Below are 14,516 nucleotides of genomic sequence, written 5' to 3' on the forward strand. Positions count from 1 at the left end.
TCCCTATCATTAGGGTGGCACCTTTACCTGAAAGCCTTCTTTAAAGCTATAGAAAATAAAGAAATAGAAAATAGGTGCAGGAGGAGGCCATTTGGCCCTTCAGGCCAGCACTGCCATTCATTGTGATCATGGTTGATCACCAGAAATCAGTAACCCGTGCCTACCATCTCCCCATATACCCTGATTCCATTAGCCCCTAGAGCTCGATCTAACTCTCTCTTAAATTCATCCAGTGAATTGGCCTCCACTGCCTTCTGTGGCAGAGAATTCCACAAATTCACAACTCTCACCTCAGTTTTAAATAGCTCCACTTTATTCTTAGACTGTGGCCCCTGGTTCTGGACTCCCCCAACATTGGGAACATTTTTCCTGCATCTAGCTTGTCCAGTCCTTTCATAATTTTACACGTCTTTATAAGATCCCCTCTCATCCTTCCAAACTCCAGTGAATATTAATTTCCACTCTATGAAATTAATGGAACCTAATTTCCCAGGTAATAAATGGAACAATGCCAGCCTATGTATGACTATTGTGTAGGAAAATAACTGCAGATGCTGGTGCAAATCGAAGGTATCACAAAATGCTGGAGTAACTCAGCGGGTCAGGCAGCCACTCAGGAGAGAAGGAATATGACTATCGTGTGGTTGGTGTAAGGATAATTGGCAATGACCTAGAAACATTCTCCATCATATTCCAACCCATAAACAAGCAATTTTCAGTTCTATAGCTTTGGAAACTTGGGCTAGAGTGTGATTTTCCCTTTATCAATAGGTCCAGTGTGTTAAACTAAGCATGCAAGGTTATCGATTCAGCCCAACAATATGTTACCTCCAAGGTTGCACTTCTGAACAGATTGAACTTTTAATTCGGACGTCTGAACTTCCCATTATTCTGGTCTGGAAAGAAATTGCATACGACAAAAGCTACAAATTACCACTCACCACACCTCCGTTGCTCCACTGAATTAAGGAAATGGCCCAGAGTGTTTCACAGAATAAATGAAGGACATATTATGTGATGTAATAAAAAGCTCGAGCAAAGGCGTAAGTTTTAATGATGGTGATAAAAGAGCAGTCAGAGTGGGAAATGTGGGGGGAGTTTACTGTGAGAATTCCAGAGACTGGGAATTAGATAACTGAAAGCATGACCACTATAAACAGGACGAAGAATTTGGGTGTTTAGAATCAGTGCGCTAGGTATTCACTCAACTATAATAAAAGGTTGAAGATGGGTCTCGACTCGAAACGTCGCCCATTCCTTCTCTCCCGAGATGCTGCCTGACCTGCTGAGTTATTCCAGCATTTTGTGAATAAATACCTTCGATCTGTACCAGCATCTGCAGTTATTTTCTTATAATAAAAGGATATGTTGTTAAAAATTGGCTTAACTTGGGAGTACACAATTTTGCACACTTTTCTAGGTATCTAAGTTCCATTGGAAAAATTCATCTTAGATTTTACAGTGGAATTTTAGTTCTCCCTCACATTTTTCCTCTAATGATGCCTCAAATAAGATTTTCAACATCATGTGTTATTTATTCACAGGACCAGATTTCAATCCTGAGTCCCTGCTTTTTGTATAGCCAACACACGGATAATGTCTTTTTACCGCACTGCAATTTCTGACCTACTGTAACTTCAAATACAATCGCAGTTGTGTGCTTTGTCGTTTCGTCAAAGGAGGTCAGGATCACAGTCAGTGTCAGTTTCCTGACCCCAACATACCACTGCTGCTGATATGCACTATGTTTCACACATTGCCACCCGTTGCTGTGTTAAGGAGGTCACCCGAACTCCATATTGAAGTACAGGCGACCATCTTTCTTGTTTACCCCACAGGAAACAACAAAGCCAACAGAGGCGTGGGAAGGAACTGCAGATGCTGGTTTACACCGAAGATAGACACAAAATGCTGGAGTAACTCAGCTTGAGCAAAGGTGTAAGTTTTAATGATGGTGAAGCAGCATCTCTAGAGAAAAGGAATAGGTGACGTTTTGGGTCAATAGACAATAGGTGCAGGGGGAGGCCATTCGGCCCTTCGAGCCAGCACCGCCATTCAATGTGATCATGGCTGATCATTCTCAATCAGTACCCCGTTCCTGCCTTCTCCCCATACCCCCTGACTCCGCTATCCTTAAGAGCTCTATCTAGCTCTCTCTTGAATGCATTCAGAGAATTGGCCTCCACTGCCTTCTGAGGCAGAGAATTCCACTGATTCAGGTGGTACTTCTTCAGACTGAGAGTCAGGTGCAAAGCGAAACGAGAGATATAGATGGTGATATAGAGAGGTATAGGACAAATGAATGAAAGATAGGCCATAAAGTAATGATGACGAAGGCCATTGTTAGCTGTGGGCTAGGTGAAAATGAATAACAGAGAATGAGAATCAACGAGACGACTTTGGAGCTGGTACGACTTGGGTGGGGGAGGGATGGAGAGAGAGGGGATGCTTGGGTTACTTGAAGTTAGAGAAATCAAAAGCACCTGCCTGCAGTGTGAGCGCCCCCAAAAGTCGAGGGTCTCGACCCGAAACGCCACCCATTCCTTTTCTCCAGAAATGCTGGCTGTCCCGCTGAGTTACTCCAGCATTGTCTGTTTATCTTCTATGTAAACCAGCATCGGCAGTTCCTTCGTACACAAGTATAATAGGTATGCAAAGAAAAAAATATACGAGAGTGCAGAATATAATTTTGCAGCATTGTAGCTAAAAGGTCTAGTGTTCAAAATGAGTTAGATTGGAAGATTGGGACCACAGCCTAGCTTATGGGAGGACCATTCAGTGGGGAAGAAGCTGCTCCTGAATCGGGTGGGATGTGCTTTTAAGCCTTTGTATCCTCTGCCTGATAGGAGATGGGAGAAATGGGAATGGGTGAGATGAATAAGGTCCTTGATTATGTGGCTGCTTTCTGGCGGCAGTGTGAAGTTTCGATTGAGTTGATAGTGGGGAGTCTGGTCGGTGCGATGGACTGGGCTACATCTACAACTCGGCAGTTTCAGCGCTGTTCCCAAATCAATAAAGCCCCAAAACCCCAAGGATAATCCACAGTGCTACTTTATTGCCAAAGAATAGGCTGGGTGCCGTCTCTAGGTCTGGGAGTTTAGGTGATCTAGATGTCAACTTCTCTACATTGGCGAGACCAAACGCAGGCTTGGCAATCGTTTCGCTCAACACCTTCGCTCACTCCGGCTTAACCAACCTGATCTCCCGGTGGCTGAGCACCTCCCACTCCCAGTCTGACCTTCCTGTCATGGGCCTCCTCCATTGTTATAGTGAGGCCCACCGCAAATTGGAGGAACAGCACCTCATATTTCGCTTGGGCAGCTTACACCCCAGCGGTATGAACATTGACTTCTCTAACTTCAGATAGTTCCTCTGTCCTTCTCTTTCCCCTCCCCCTGCCCAGTTCTCCCACTGTCTTCCTGTCTCCAACTCCATCCTTTCTTTGTCCCGCCCCCTCCCCTGACATCAGTCTGAAGAAGGGTCTCGACCCGAAAGGTCACCCATTCCTTCTCTCCTGAGATGCTGCCTGACCCGCTGAGTTACTCCAGCATTTTGTGATATCTTCACTTTGTACCAGCATCTGCAGTTATTTTCCTAGCACCATAATGTTTATTAGTGATAACGAGAATGGCCATAACTACTGGTGAAGAAAGATTTCAAAAGCAATCCCTTGAAGGACAGAGAAATGGACAAGGGGAGATTGAATTTATCAAAGATTAATTGATCAATCATATCAAGTTTATTGGAGATGCTGATGCTGGAATCTCAAGCAAAACACAACTGATCGAATAATTCAGAGGGTCAGGCAGCATCTGTGGAGGGATAGGAAGAGCGATGTTTTGAGTGGGCATCCTTCCCTAGACTTGATTAGTACGGGTGTCGGGGGTTATGGGGAGAAAGCAGGAGAATGGGGTTAAGAGGGAAAGATAGATCAGCCATGATTGAATGGCCTTGATAGGCTGAATGGCTTAATTCTGCTCCTAGAACTTATAAACAAGACTATTGTAGTAGGGAGAGAAAGCCTGTCAAGTGATAGATGGATACAGGTGAGGTGTAGATAGGTGTACAGGTGAAATGTGTAGGAAGGAACTGCAGATGCTGGTTTAAACCGAAGATAAACACAAAAAGCTGGAGTAACTCAACGGGACAGGCAGCATCTCTGGAGAGAAGAATGGGTGACGTTTCGGTTCAAGACCCTTCTTCAGACTTCTCTCCAGAGATGCTGTCTCTCCCACTGAGTTACTCCAGCTTTTTGTGCCTATCTTAGGTGTACAGGTGAGAGAGGGGGGGAGGGTTTACAGGTTTCAGCTGTATGGAAAATACCTGCTGCAATGACCTATATCTGCAGGTACACTGTAATTGCATTGGTTACTGAGCCTGTTTTTGAGTTTGAATCATATTTTTGAGTATAATTTACATTCAGCTGCACCCCTTCCTATGGATTTACTTTTGGTTTTTTTCTATTACAACTGACAGTATCATTCTCTGCTTTATTTGGGTAAACAAAGAATCATTTTAATGTAGGGAATGGGTGCCTTACAAAATAGGCAGAACCCGTGTTTAGCAACCCCAAGCGGCAATGTCAGAAAAGACAAAAATGATCGAGCAAACAAAATAACAATTGTTTCTTTCTTGCAGGAAAGGCTCACATTCTGGAGGTACTGAATGCCTTGTATCATGAACTTGCCGCTTGCGAGCTTCTGTCTGACAAGTCTTTGGAAAAGGCTCAGAGTCACCAGTCCCTGGTAAATCCACTGCTTATCTCGTGTTGAGAATCCGGAAACTGGCTTTGCTGATTTGTACATCGCGCACTTCAAATGTTTCCTATAAATCTACGACTCCTGTACTCTGACCGAATTTGTATAAATTACTTATGCACCTTACGTAACACAGTGTTAAACTTGTCAGCTAGATCAACGATGTAATAATATAATAATAATATTCATTTATTGTCATTGCAACGAGTACAACGAAATTAAAAAATAGCCAATCCTGACGGTGCGTACAAACATATATGCAATAAATGCAAAAACAAATAAATACATAAATACAATTAAATACAATTATATTAAGTACAAGATTTTTTAACGGTGTTGCCTAGTGCAAAGGTAGTGTTCAGTTCTCGTATGGCCCTGGGGTAAAAACTGTTCTTAAGTCTTAGATGGAGACTTAGCTGTATAGTCTGGTTCTTGTTTGTTAATCTTTACGATTTGAGGAAGAGAATATTAGGGAATTGTCCAATAAAGGGTGGTTAACAAATGTATTAGTTCCAAATGAACTAGTAGTCTCTTTTAATAGTATTAAACGAACAGCCAAAATATTATAGACAATAGACAATAGATGCAGGAGGAGGCCATTCGGCCCTTCGAGCCAGCACTGCCATTCAATGTGATCATGGCTGATCATTCTCAATCAGTACCCCGTTCCTGCCTTCTCCCCATACCCCCTGACTCTGCTATCCTTAAGAGCTCTATCTATGCATTCAGAGAATTGGCCTCCACTGCCTTCTGAGGCAGAGAATTCCACAGATTCACAACTCTCTGACTGAAAAAGTTTCTCCTCATCTCAATTCTAAATGGCCTACCCCTAAAATATTAGATTGTCATTAAAAGGTGAGAGCAATCTAACAAGAAAACATATCACATTGGCTCAAAACATATATCATTTGGAAACCATAAATATGAGATATATATTTTGTGGACAAAACCATTTAAAAAATGACAGATTTACCTCCTACAGAACAACACTGAGGTCACAAACAATTTACTGGGTCAGGCTCCATTACATATATAGCTAGTGAAGAATACAGAACAGCGAAAATGGGAAATTAGGCAGTCTAGCTATGAACCGGACATAATGGCAAATACCAGTGAAAACTGATGGGGGGGGGGGTTGTTTAACTATCAATGCTGTTACCACAATGGATATTATTGCAGCATTGTATATACATATTTATTCCAGTGCCATATTATACACAGAATATACCTGATACATTTAGAGTTCAGCTCCAAAATAGCAGCATTGAAAGCCATGGCCATGAGCAGCCAACGGTAACACTTTGATTTGTAAGCTGGATTAAGCAAACTCAAAACGATGGAGCCAATTATAATTGAACCAGATATTTCCATTGGTCCTGCGAGCCAAACGAAAGTTAAGTTAATTGGCATCACATCAGTAAAACGTGGTCTTTGGAACTAAAGTCGGTCAACAAGCCTGCGCTGATGCTCCCTGACACTTTGCTCTGGGAATCCATTTTTAAAAAACACAAAGGGAGACGAGGCGTGTGACCGATGCTATGAATAACCCAACAGCAAGGCACAGTCACATCCTCCCGCTCCAAACAGGCAAGTTAATGGGCAAGCTGCCCACACAGTGTTAATTTGGCAACAAGCTGCAACTATAGTTGTATGCAAATGCCACTTAGTCCCATCTAAAGCTTGAGGGTGCATGGCTTCACTTGTGGTTGAAATCCCTAGCCTGACCAGTGAATGATGCATAATACTGCTTAATAAGATGTGTTCAGACAGCCATAAAGCGCATCACTTATAAAGCAAATTAAATAGCAATTCAGCTGGCCTGAACTTCAGCCAGTCTGCTTCACTGTGTTCTCTCAGAAGTTTTGTGAAGAGGTCTGTAGTGGAGATTGTTCAAGTGCGAAGGAAATGTTCTGTGGAGAAATCGAATGTCGTGGAATGAAACCATAAACAAGGTGGTCACGGTGGCGCAGCGGTAGAGTTGCTGCCTTGCAGCGAATGCAGCGCCGGAGAACCGGGTTCGATCCTGACTAAGGGCGCTGTCTGTACGGAGTTTGTATGTTCTACCCGTGGCCTGCATGGGTTTTCTCCGAGATCTTCGGTTTCCTCCCACACTCCAAAGACGTACAGGTTTGTAGGTGAATTGGCTTGGTAAATGTAAAAATTGAGCCTAGTGGGTTTAGGATGGTGTTAATATGCGGGGATCGCTGGTCGGTGCGGACCTGGTGGGCCGAAGGGCCTGTTTCCGCGCTGTGTCTCTAAACTGAACTAAGCTAAGCTTGGGAATGTTGAAGTTAGTCGATAGCATGTGCAAAGTGACAGATATTCTGTACACATTTTCAACATACAAATGCATTTCCAAAATAAAGTCTGTTACATATTTTTACTTTGGAGAAGACAGCTGCACAATTGACCATGTACTTGAAGAGTGAGTCAAGGAGTCTTTTGCTGCTTTACTTTGCTACTTGTGCGACTCACATTATAAAAGTAAAAGCAAAATCTTTTTCTCTGCTATGTTAGATTATTTGCTCTATTAATCAATGGCTGCTAGAGGAGATTGTTAGCCATAACTACCCTGAACAAAAACACATAAGGTCATAAGGGATAGGAGCAGAATTAGGCCATTCGGCCCATCAAGTCTACTCCACCATTCAATCACGGCTGATCTATCTCTCCCTCCCAACCCCATTCTCGTGCCTTCTCCCCATAACCCTTGACACCGAGGATTAATATCGTTCCGCACTGTAGATTTGCTGGGTCACACTTCTATTCTCGCAAGTTAAGGTAGGATCAGCCTGATCCTACAGGGCAGGTTGAAGGGGCACAGACTAGCCTCAGTTTTGAATGTTCACTGTTGTTACTGGCAGGATAAATCAATGTAATTTGCATGGATTCACTTCGGGCAATTTTATCAAAGATATTCCAGACAATTTATGTATCTGCTCCCAATGTATTAATTATTCAGACTTCAACATTGTATCAATGGTATTAAATGGAACAAACATTAAAATAAAATAGCAGCTTTTCCAAACATGGGACTGGTTGTAATTTTATGTATTTTATTTTTGAACTTTCTCTCCTGCACTTATCTTTCTTGGAATGTTTGACATCTCCTCTGTTTTCCTGTTTTCACTTTGTAAGCAGGAATTTGCTGAAATGCATTCTACTGGGGTAGAAATTGAAACTTGTGACCATTTTGAAGGTTTTGAGTAGGGTTGCCAACTGTCCCGTATTAGTCGAGACATCCCATATTTTGGGCTAAATTTGTTTATCCCTTACGGGACCGCCCTTGTCCTGTATTAGGCCCGGCGGGCGCTGTAGGCCCGGACACTATAGGCCCAGGGGCCGCTGTAGGCCCGGACACTGTTGGCCCAGGGGCCACTGTAGGCCCGGACAGTGTAGGCTAACAGAGTGTGTCCAGGGAGAAGGGCCGAGTGTGTTCGCCTAACGAAGGTTGCGTAGCAACCCGTCTCCAGGCCCGGGAGACCGCCATTGGTGGAGCGGGAGCACGTGGCCACTGGCTGGGTGAGGTCACATGGGGCGCGGGCGGTGACGTCACATTTTGTCCCCTATTTGGGAGTTAGAAAGTTGGCAACCCTAGTTTTGAAGGATCTATGTCCTGCACCTCAAAGCCATATGAAACATCAATACTGATTCTGAAAGTTACCAGTGGCCTCTTGGCCAAGCTTTTAGGTTTAGACAAAAAGGATTCTGACAGGGCCATATTTTTTCTAAGAATTAACTAACATCTCTAAGCTCGTGGGATTATTGATCCGTTCCACTTTACTCTTCACAAATAAATCCTTATTTTTTATAGGAACTGTAACGTATATTGTTTCTTGCACAGAAAACTCTCAGCGTGCTGAGAGCTGCCTTAATGCTGCTCTATCAATCATCAGCACACAGGTTGTACTTGAAAAGCAGGAACAAGAGACAGTGATTATTTCCGGATGATAAAGCCCATGCCGTCACTTCATAAGGCCACGAGTGTTGCTGAGAAGTGCGTCATTAGCGGGTACACTGGCAAGGGGCAGGAACTGAGCAGACGAGTGAATGCGATGGGGGAAGCCTTAGTGTCACGCACAATGCAGAATGGAATCAGCACCTTTTATGTGAATGGCTGCAATATGTTCCATGCAACATAACTTTCCTATTGAGTAAAAATAGATGGTAGATATTACAGCTGGTGCCAGAAAGACAATGTTCACAGATGCTGTAGGCATGTGCTGTGAAGAAAAAGAAAGCAGGGATGGGAATAGTGTTATTAAGCACCGGGCAACTAAACTCATCAGGACAGTTTTGAAATTGCATGGGAGAGTGTTGTTTCCCAAAGGTCTCAATTCATCAAACACCAGCCTCTTTGATTTAAGTAACTAGATCTCTGTATCTAGTTACATGTCAATTCCTCATCAATGTTATCTGCCCGCCTTCAAACGGTGGAAAAATAGGGCAGATAATTGAAGCCCACTTTCAACAAAGGTCTTGTTCACCACCATAAATCTGACACTGAGGTTTTGAACGGCTGAGAGTTTAAAGGGTGAAACTTTACGTTTTTGCACTGAATTATACACTGGCAGGCACTGTTGAGGCAAATTAATCAGAAGTCCTTTCTTAAATTCTACCTTTTAGTATTTTTGCTTCACAAAATGGTCATCCCTGAGTTAACAATCTGTGAGGTAAAATTTAGAAATCTATGTGATTTACAGCAGCAAAGCAAAAAAAAATGCTACATTGGATAACGTTAATCTTTCCATTTGGAATTTGTACATTATTTATCCGACAAGTTTCCAAAAGAAAGAACAAATTCACTGACTGCACATCGTTTTGCACAATATGTTATGTTGTAAAAGTGCAGTCTCCATCGTTACAGGAACTAAAATGGAACTTTTCATATTTGTGTGGCCCAGTACACATCATAAGGAACCTCTGACTGGTGAACCATTGGGAAGCTTATAAAGGGCTCTTTATGGCTATATCAGTTTCACAGGGTAATGTACCAAAGAAAACAAAAATGCAACATTCAGAGCAGAATGAATATGAACAGTCTTTTTCAGAAACTATTAGTCAGTGTTAGCTCGGAGTTTTCCAAAAGTAATGGCCTGGAAATGGATGTAACCGGTGAATGAACTGAGGCATCCTTTCCCATTTAATCTCCGTGATATTTTGCACTGCTGTAAAAGCCATATTGAAATAGCATACGCCCTCCACAGGGCATCTGGGTACAAGGCAAGGAACGGCATTTTCCATTAACTGATCAGTGAGTAGTTCAATGTCTTGCATACAGAGATTCAGCTCTGCATACTATCCATCAAATCAAACCATACCATACATTGTGGGCAGCACAGTGGTGCAGTTGGTGGAGCTGCTGCCTCACAGCACCAGAGACCCAGGTTCAATCCTGACTATGGGTGCTGTCCGTGCGGAGTTTGTGCGTTCTTCCCTGTGACCGTGTCGGTTTTCTCCGGGTGCTCTGGTTACCCCCCACACTCTAAAGACGTGTGTACAGGTTTGTAGCTTAATTCTGTAAATTGCCCCTAGTGTGTTGAATACGAAAGTGGCATAACATGGATGCGCAGGTGATCAATGGTCAGCATGGACTCGGTGGGCCGAAGGGCCTGTTTCCACACTGTATCTCTAAACTCTAAAGCATGCAGAGTCGCTGTATTGCAGCGCATTCTTTCAACTTCCAAGCCCAAGGAGACGTGTAATTCTTCCAGTGTGGTGCAGGCATTGGGTGGATGAAGAAGGGGTCGGCCTGGTCCAACGATGCCGTCGACCCCTTCCATGGCTGCCGCACACTGTGTGACTGGCTGTGGTACGGCCTGCCACACTGTGAATGGCCTGCCACAGCTGCCTCTGCTATAACCACAACCCCAGACCATCGCAAAATAAACAGCGCAAGGAATGAAACCAAAGTGTGAATGAGAGTGGGCGAATGTAGTTTCACGTTAACACCGAAAGAAACAGAAAGAATGGATTGTAAAAAATGTAAAATAAAACATTTTTTTTTAAATCCATCTCCAATGAAAGTGGACACAGGTTCAGCAACAGTGACAGAAAAGACAACCAGCACTTCACACCTTGAAGAGCACGTAGAACGAAATGGATGCTTGTTTTGCATTTACTATCCAAAGGCAGGAGTTTCCCATCAATTTCAATAGTGAATCAATGAGAAGCTCGACAAGAAAGCCTGAACATCACGGACAGAATATTTTTCCCAGAATTTACTGTGTTTTGGCTGTGTGATTTGGATGGAATGCCATAACATTCTGGCCCAATATCTAAATATATACTTCCACATTAGCAAGACCCTGAATTTTGAACGAAAATCTGTCTTTCACTTGTCTTTGCAAATGTGTCGGTGATATTTTGACATGTTGAATTGCATATTTTTACATGAGGAATGGTTACGATCGCCTCATGTCAACCTCAGGATGAAGTGTGTTCCGCGCCAGGCATCAGTGCCCTGATTTTTCACATCTGCCAGAATCCAAACTGCCTGAGCTTGGCGGGTTGTCCTCCCAGAAGTTTCAATAAACTACCTGTAAATCAGACGCCTGTGTGTGCATTTTTTTTTGTGTGGAAAAACCAGACAAGCCAACAGCTGTTAATGGGATTATGTTCACTGTTAATGGAGTGCAGTGGATGGTGGGGCAGTTCAGCGGTTGTTTTGAGAGTAAGTACCACGATGGCTGTTGGACATACTGTATGCTTGCACTAAACCTGGTGCCCTGAAATAATGCCACGTGATGGAGTGAAGTACAGAAGGGTCCTTCGTCTTTGAAACTGAGGAATCTCAATGTTTCAAAGAGGTGGACAAAATGAATGAGTTGGATTTGCAGAATGATTGGAGTCTCCTGAGCTACTCGCATCAGAAGAAAAGGAGCATGGAAATTTCTCAAACGCTTAAGTCTTTATAGTAGAGGAAGGGGGGTAACATGTTATGACGTTCTTGTCTCCATGATCTTTCCATTCAGAACAAACCTTGGGATGAGGTTTGACCTACGTGTAGAGGATGAGGAGACTGGGTGTATATATTCACGTTTAGAAACATGAGAGGCCACCTCGGCACAACATACACATTTAGAACGGAGATGAGGAAGAACTTTTTCAGTCAGAGAGTGGTGAAGGTGTGGAATTCTCTGCCTCAGAAGGCAGTGGAGGCCAGTTCGTTGGATGCTTTCAAGAGAGAGCTGGATAGAGCTCTTAAGGATAGCGGAGTGAGGGGGTATGGGGAGAAGGCAGGAACGGGGTACTGATTGAGAGTGATCAGCCATGATCGCATTGAATGGCGGTGCTGGCTCGAAGGGCTGAATGGCCTACTCCTGCACCTATTGTCTATTGTCTATTGTCTATAACATACAAAATTGATTTGAATCGAAAACTTTATTGTCACATGTGACAAGTCACAGTGAAATTCTTTGCGTGGTCATACACAAGGTATGCAAATAGTCGCCCATAAAGGGCGCTTACAAAGTTCCCACGAGCCAGTTCCCCCTTTGTTCTTCCCCCCCCCCCACCCCCCACCCCCACGGCGGTCCCCCCACACCAGGTTCCCACTGTTCCCCCCCCCCCACACACACGGCGGTCCCCCCACTCTGGGTCCCCAATGTTCTCCCCCCCCCACAAGGCGATCCCCCCACATGGGGTCCCCACTGTTCTCCCCCCCCCCCCACACAGGGGGGTCCCCCCATGCCGGGTCTCCACTGTTATGCCCTCCCCCCCACAGGGGGGTCCCCCCACTCCGGGTCCCCACTGTTCTCACCCCCCCCACACGGTGGTCCCCCCACGCCGGATCCTCCTTTGTTCCTTCCCTCAGCAGCGACGTCGTCACTTCCACGTGTCCGTCCTTGTCTGCCAGTCTGCGCCATCATCAACCGCCACACCGACCTCTCCACTAACGCCGCCGGGTCCTCTCCGGACGCCTCCGTGGCGCCGACACCGGTCATAGCCGCAGGCTCCGCCGACCCAGGCACCGATGGCCGCACCTCCGACCCACAAGGTTCCGACCCACGAGGTACCTGCCTCAGCTTCTCAGTGGCACCTCCGGAAGGCGGCTAATGCAATGTGGTCGGCTAGGTGGGGGAATGATGGCTCTCCTATCTGTGGTGTCCAAAACCAGGTCAAACATAATGCCGAGAGAACCTGTTATCTGCTTGCACATGGTCCATGTTCCTCCGTTCCCTGCCTATCCATGAGCCCATCCAAACGCCTCTTAAATTCCACTGTCATGTCTGTCTCCACCTCCACCACCACCACCCCTGGCACTGCCACCCTCTGCCACCACCACCTCTGGCACTGCATCCTAGATACCCTCCGCCACCACCACCCCTGCCACCAAGCCACCCTTCACCACCACCACCCCTGGCACTGCATCCTAGATACCCTCCACCACCACCACCACTGCCACCAAGCCACCCTTCACCACCACCACCCCTGGCACTGCATCCTAGATACCCTCCACCACCACCACCACTGCCACCAAGCCACCTTTCACCACCACCACCCCTGGCACTGCCACCAAGCCACCCTCCGCCATCACCACCACTGGCACTGCATCCTAGATACCCACTGCCTGGGTAAAAAACCTGCCTCACGCATCTCCTTTAAACTTGAAAAAGACACAAAGTATCTCAGCAGGTCAGGCAGCATCTATGGAGAACAGGGATAGGTGATGTTTCAGGTCGGGACCCTTCTTCAGAATGTGGGGGGGGGGAGGGAGGAAAGGTGGAAAAGAGGAGGGGCAGGTAAAAGGTGGATAAATGTGAGAAAAGATTGCAATATGCAGATGGTTGGGCAAAGGCCAGAAATGAAAAGACAGGAGAAATGAGACAAAAGATCTGAAGAGTTGCCTATTGTGAAGCTAGAGGAAGGATACATAGGTTGAAAGGGAGAGGGAGGGGAGAAATAGGTGGGAGTCCAGGTGTGGCACAAGGGGCGGGGGGAAAGAACGGGGGGCTGGGAGAAGAAGGGGGAGGGTTTACCTAAAATTGAAGAATACAATGTTCGTACCGTTGGGTTGCAAGCTGGCCAAGTGGGATATGAGGTGCCGTTCCTCCATTTGTGTGTGGCCTCACTCTGGCAATGAAGGAGGCCCAGGATGGAAAGGTTATTGTGGGAATGGGAGTTAAAATGGTGGGGAACCAGGAGACCCACCTCATTTGTCCTTTACCACTCTAATCTTAAAGCTAGGCCCTCGAGGATTTGATTTTCCCATCCTGGGAAAACGGTTCTGTCTACCCTGTCTGTGCCTCTCAAAATTTTATATACTTCTATCTGGTCTCCCCTCAAACTCTGGCATTCCAGAGAAAGCGGCACGGTGGCGCAGCGGTAGAGTTGCTGCTTTACAGCGAATGCAGCGCCGGAGACTCAGGTTCGATCCTGACTACGGGTGCTGCACTGTAAGGAGTTTGTACGTTCTCCCCGTGACCTGCGTGGGTTTTCTCCGAGATCTTCGGTTTCCTCCCACACTCCAAAGACGTACAGGTATGTAGGTTAATTGGCTGGGTAAATGTAAAAATTGTCCCTAGTGGGTGTAGGATAGTGTTAATGTGCGGGGATCGCTGGGCGGCACGGACTTGGAGGGCCGAAAAGGCCTGTTTCCGGCTGTATATATATGATATGATATGAAAGCAATCCATGTCCTCTAATCCCAGCATCATTTTGGTGAGCCTTTTCTCCACCCTTTCCAAAGCCTCCACATTCTTCCCGTAATGGGATGACCAGAACTGCACAAAATACTCCAAATGTGGCCTAACCAAT

At 45.4% G+C, this 14,516-nt stretch overlaps 1 protein-coding gene across 3 annotated transcripts in view; it reads left to right on the plus strand.

Annotated features, from left to right (window-relative positions):
• The window catches only part of efcc1 (EF-hand and coiled-coil domain containing 1), an 87,697-nt gene extending 79,928 nt beyond the window's left edge, over positions 1 to 7,769 (plus strand). For all 3 annotated transcript variants that reach the window (XM_078413959.1, XM_078413960.1, XM_078413961.1), the window contains one exon: positions 4,639 to 7,769. In XM_078413959.1, coding sequence (XP_078270085.1) covers positions 4,639 to 4,772 — 134 coding nt within the window. In that variant the 3' untranslated portion in view covers positions 4,773 to 7,769. The remainder of the gene's footprint in view (positions 1 to 4,638) is intronic.
• Positions 7,770 to 14,516: the final 6,747 nt, after the last annotated feature.

Source organism: Rhinoraja longicauda, chromosome 17, assembly GCF_053455715.1.
Source record: "Rhinoraja longicauda isolate Sanriku21f chromosome 17, sRhiLon1.1, whole genome shotgun sequence".
Taxonomy (NCBI): Eukaryota; Metazoa; Chordata; class Chondrichthyes; order Rajiformes; family Arhynchobatidae; genus Rhinoraja; species Rhinoraja longicauda.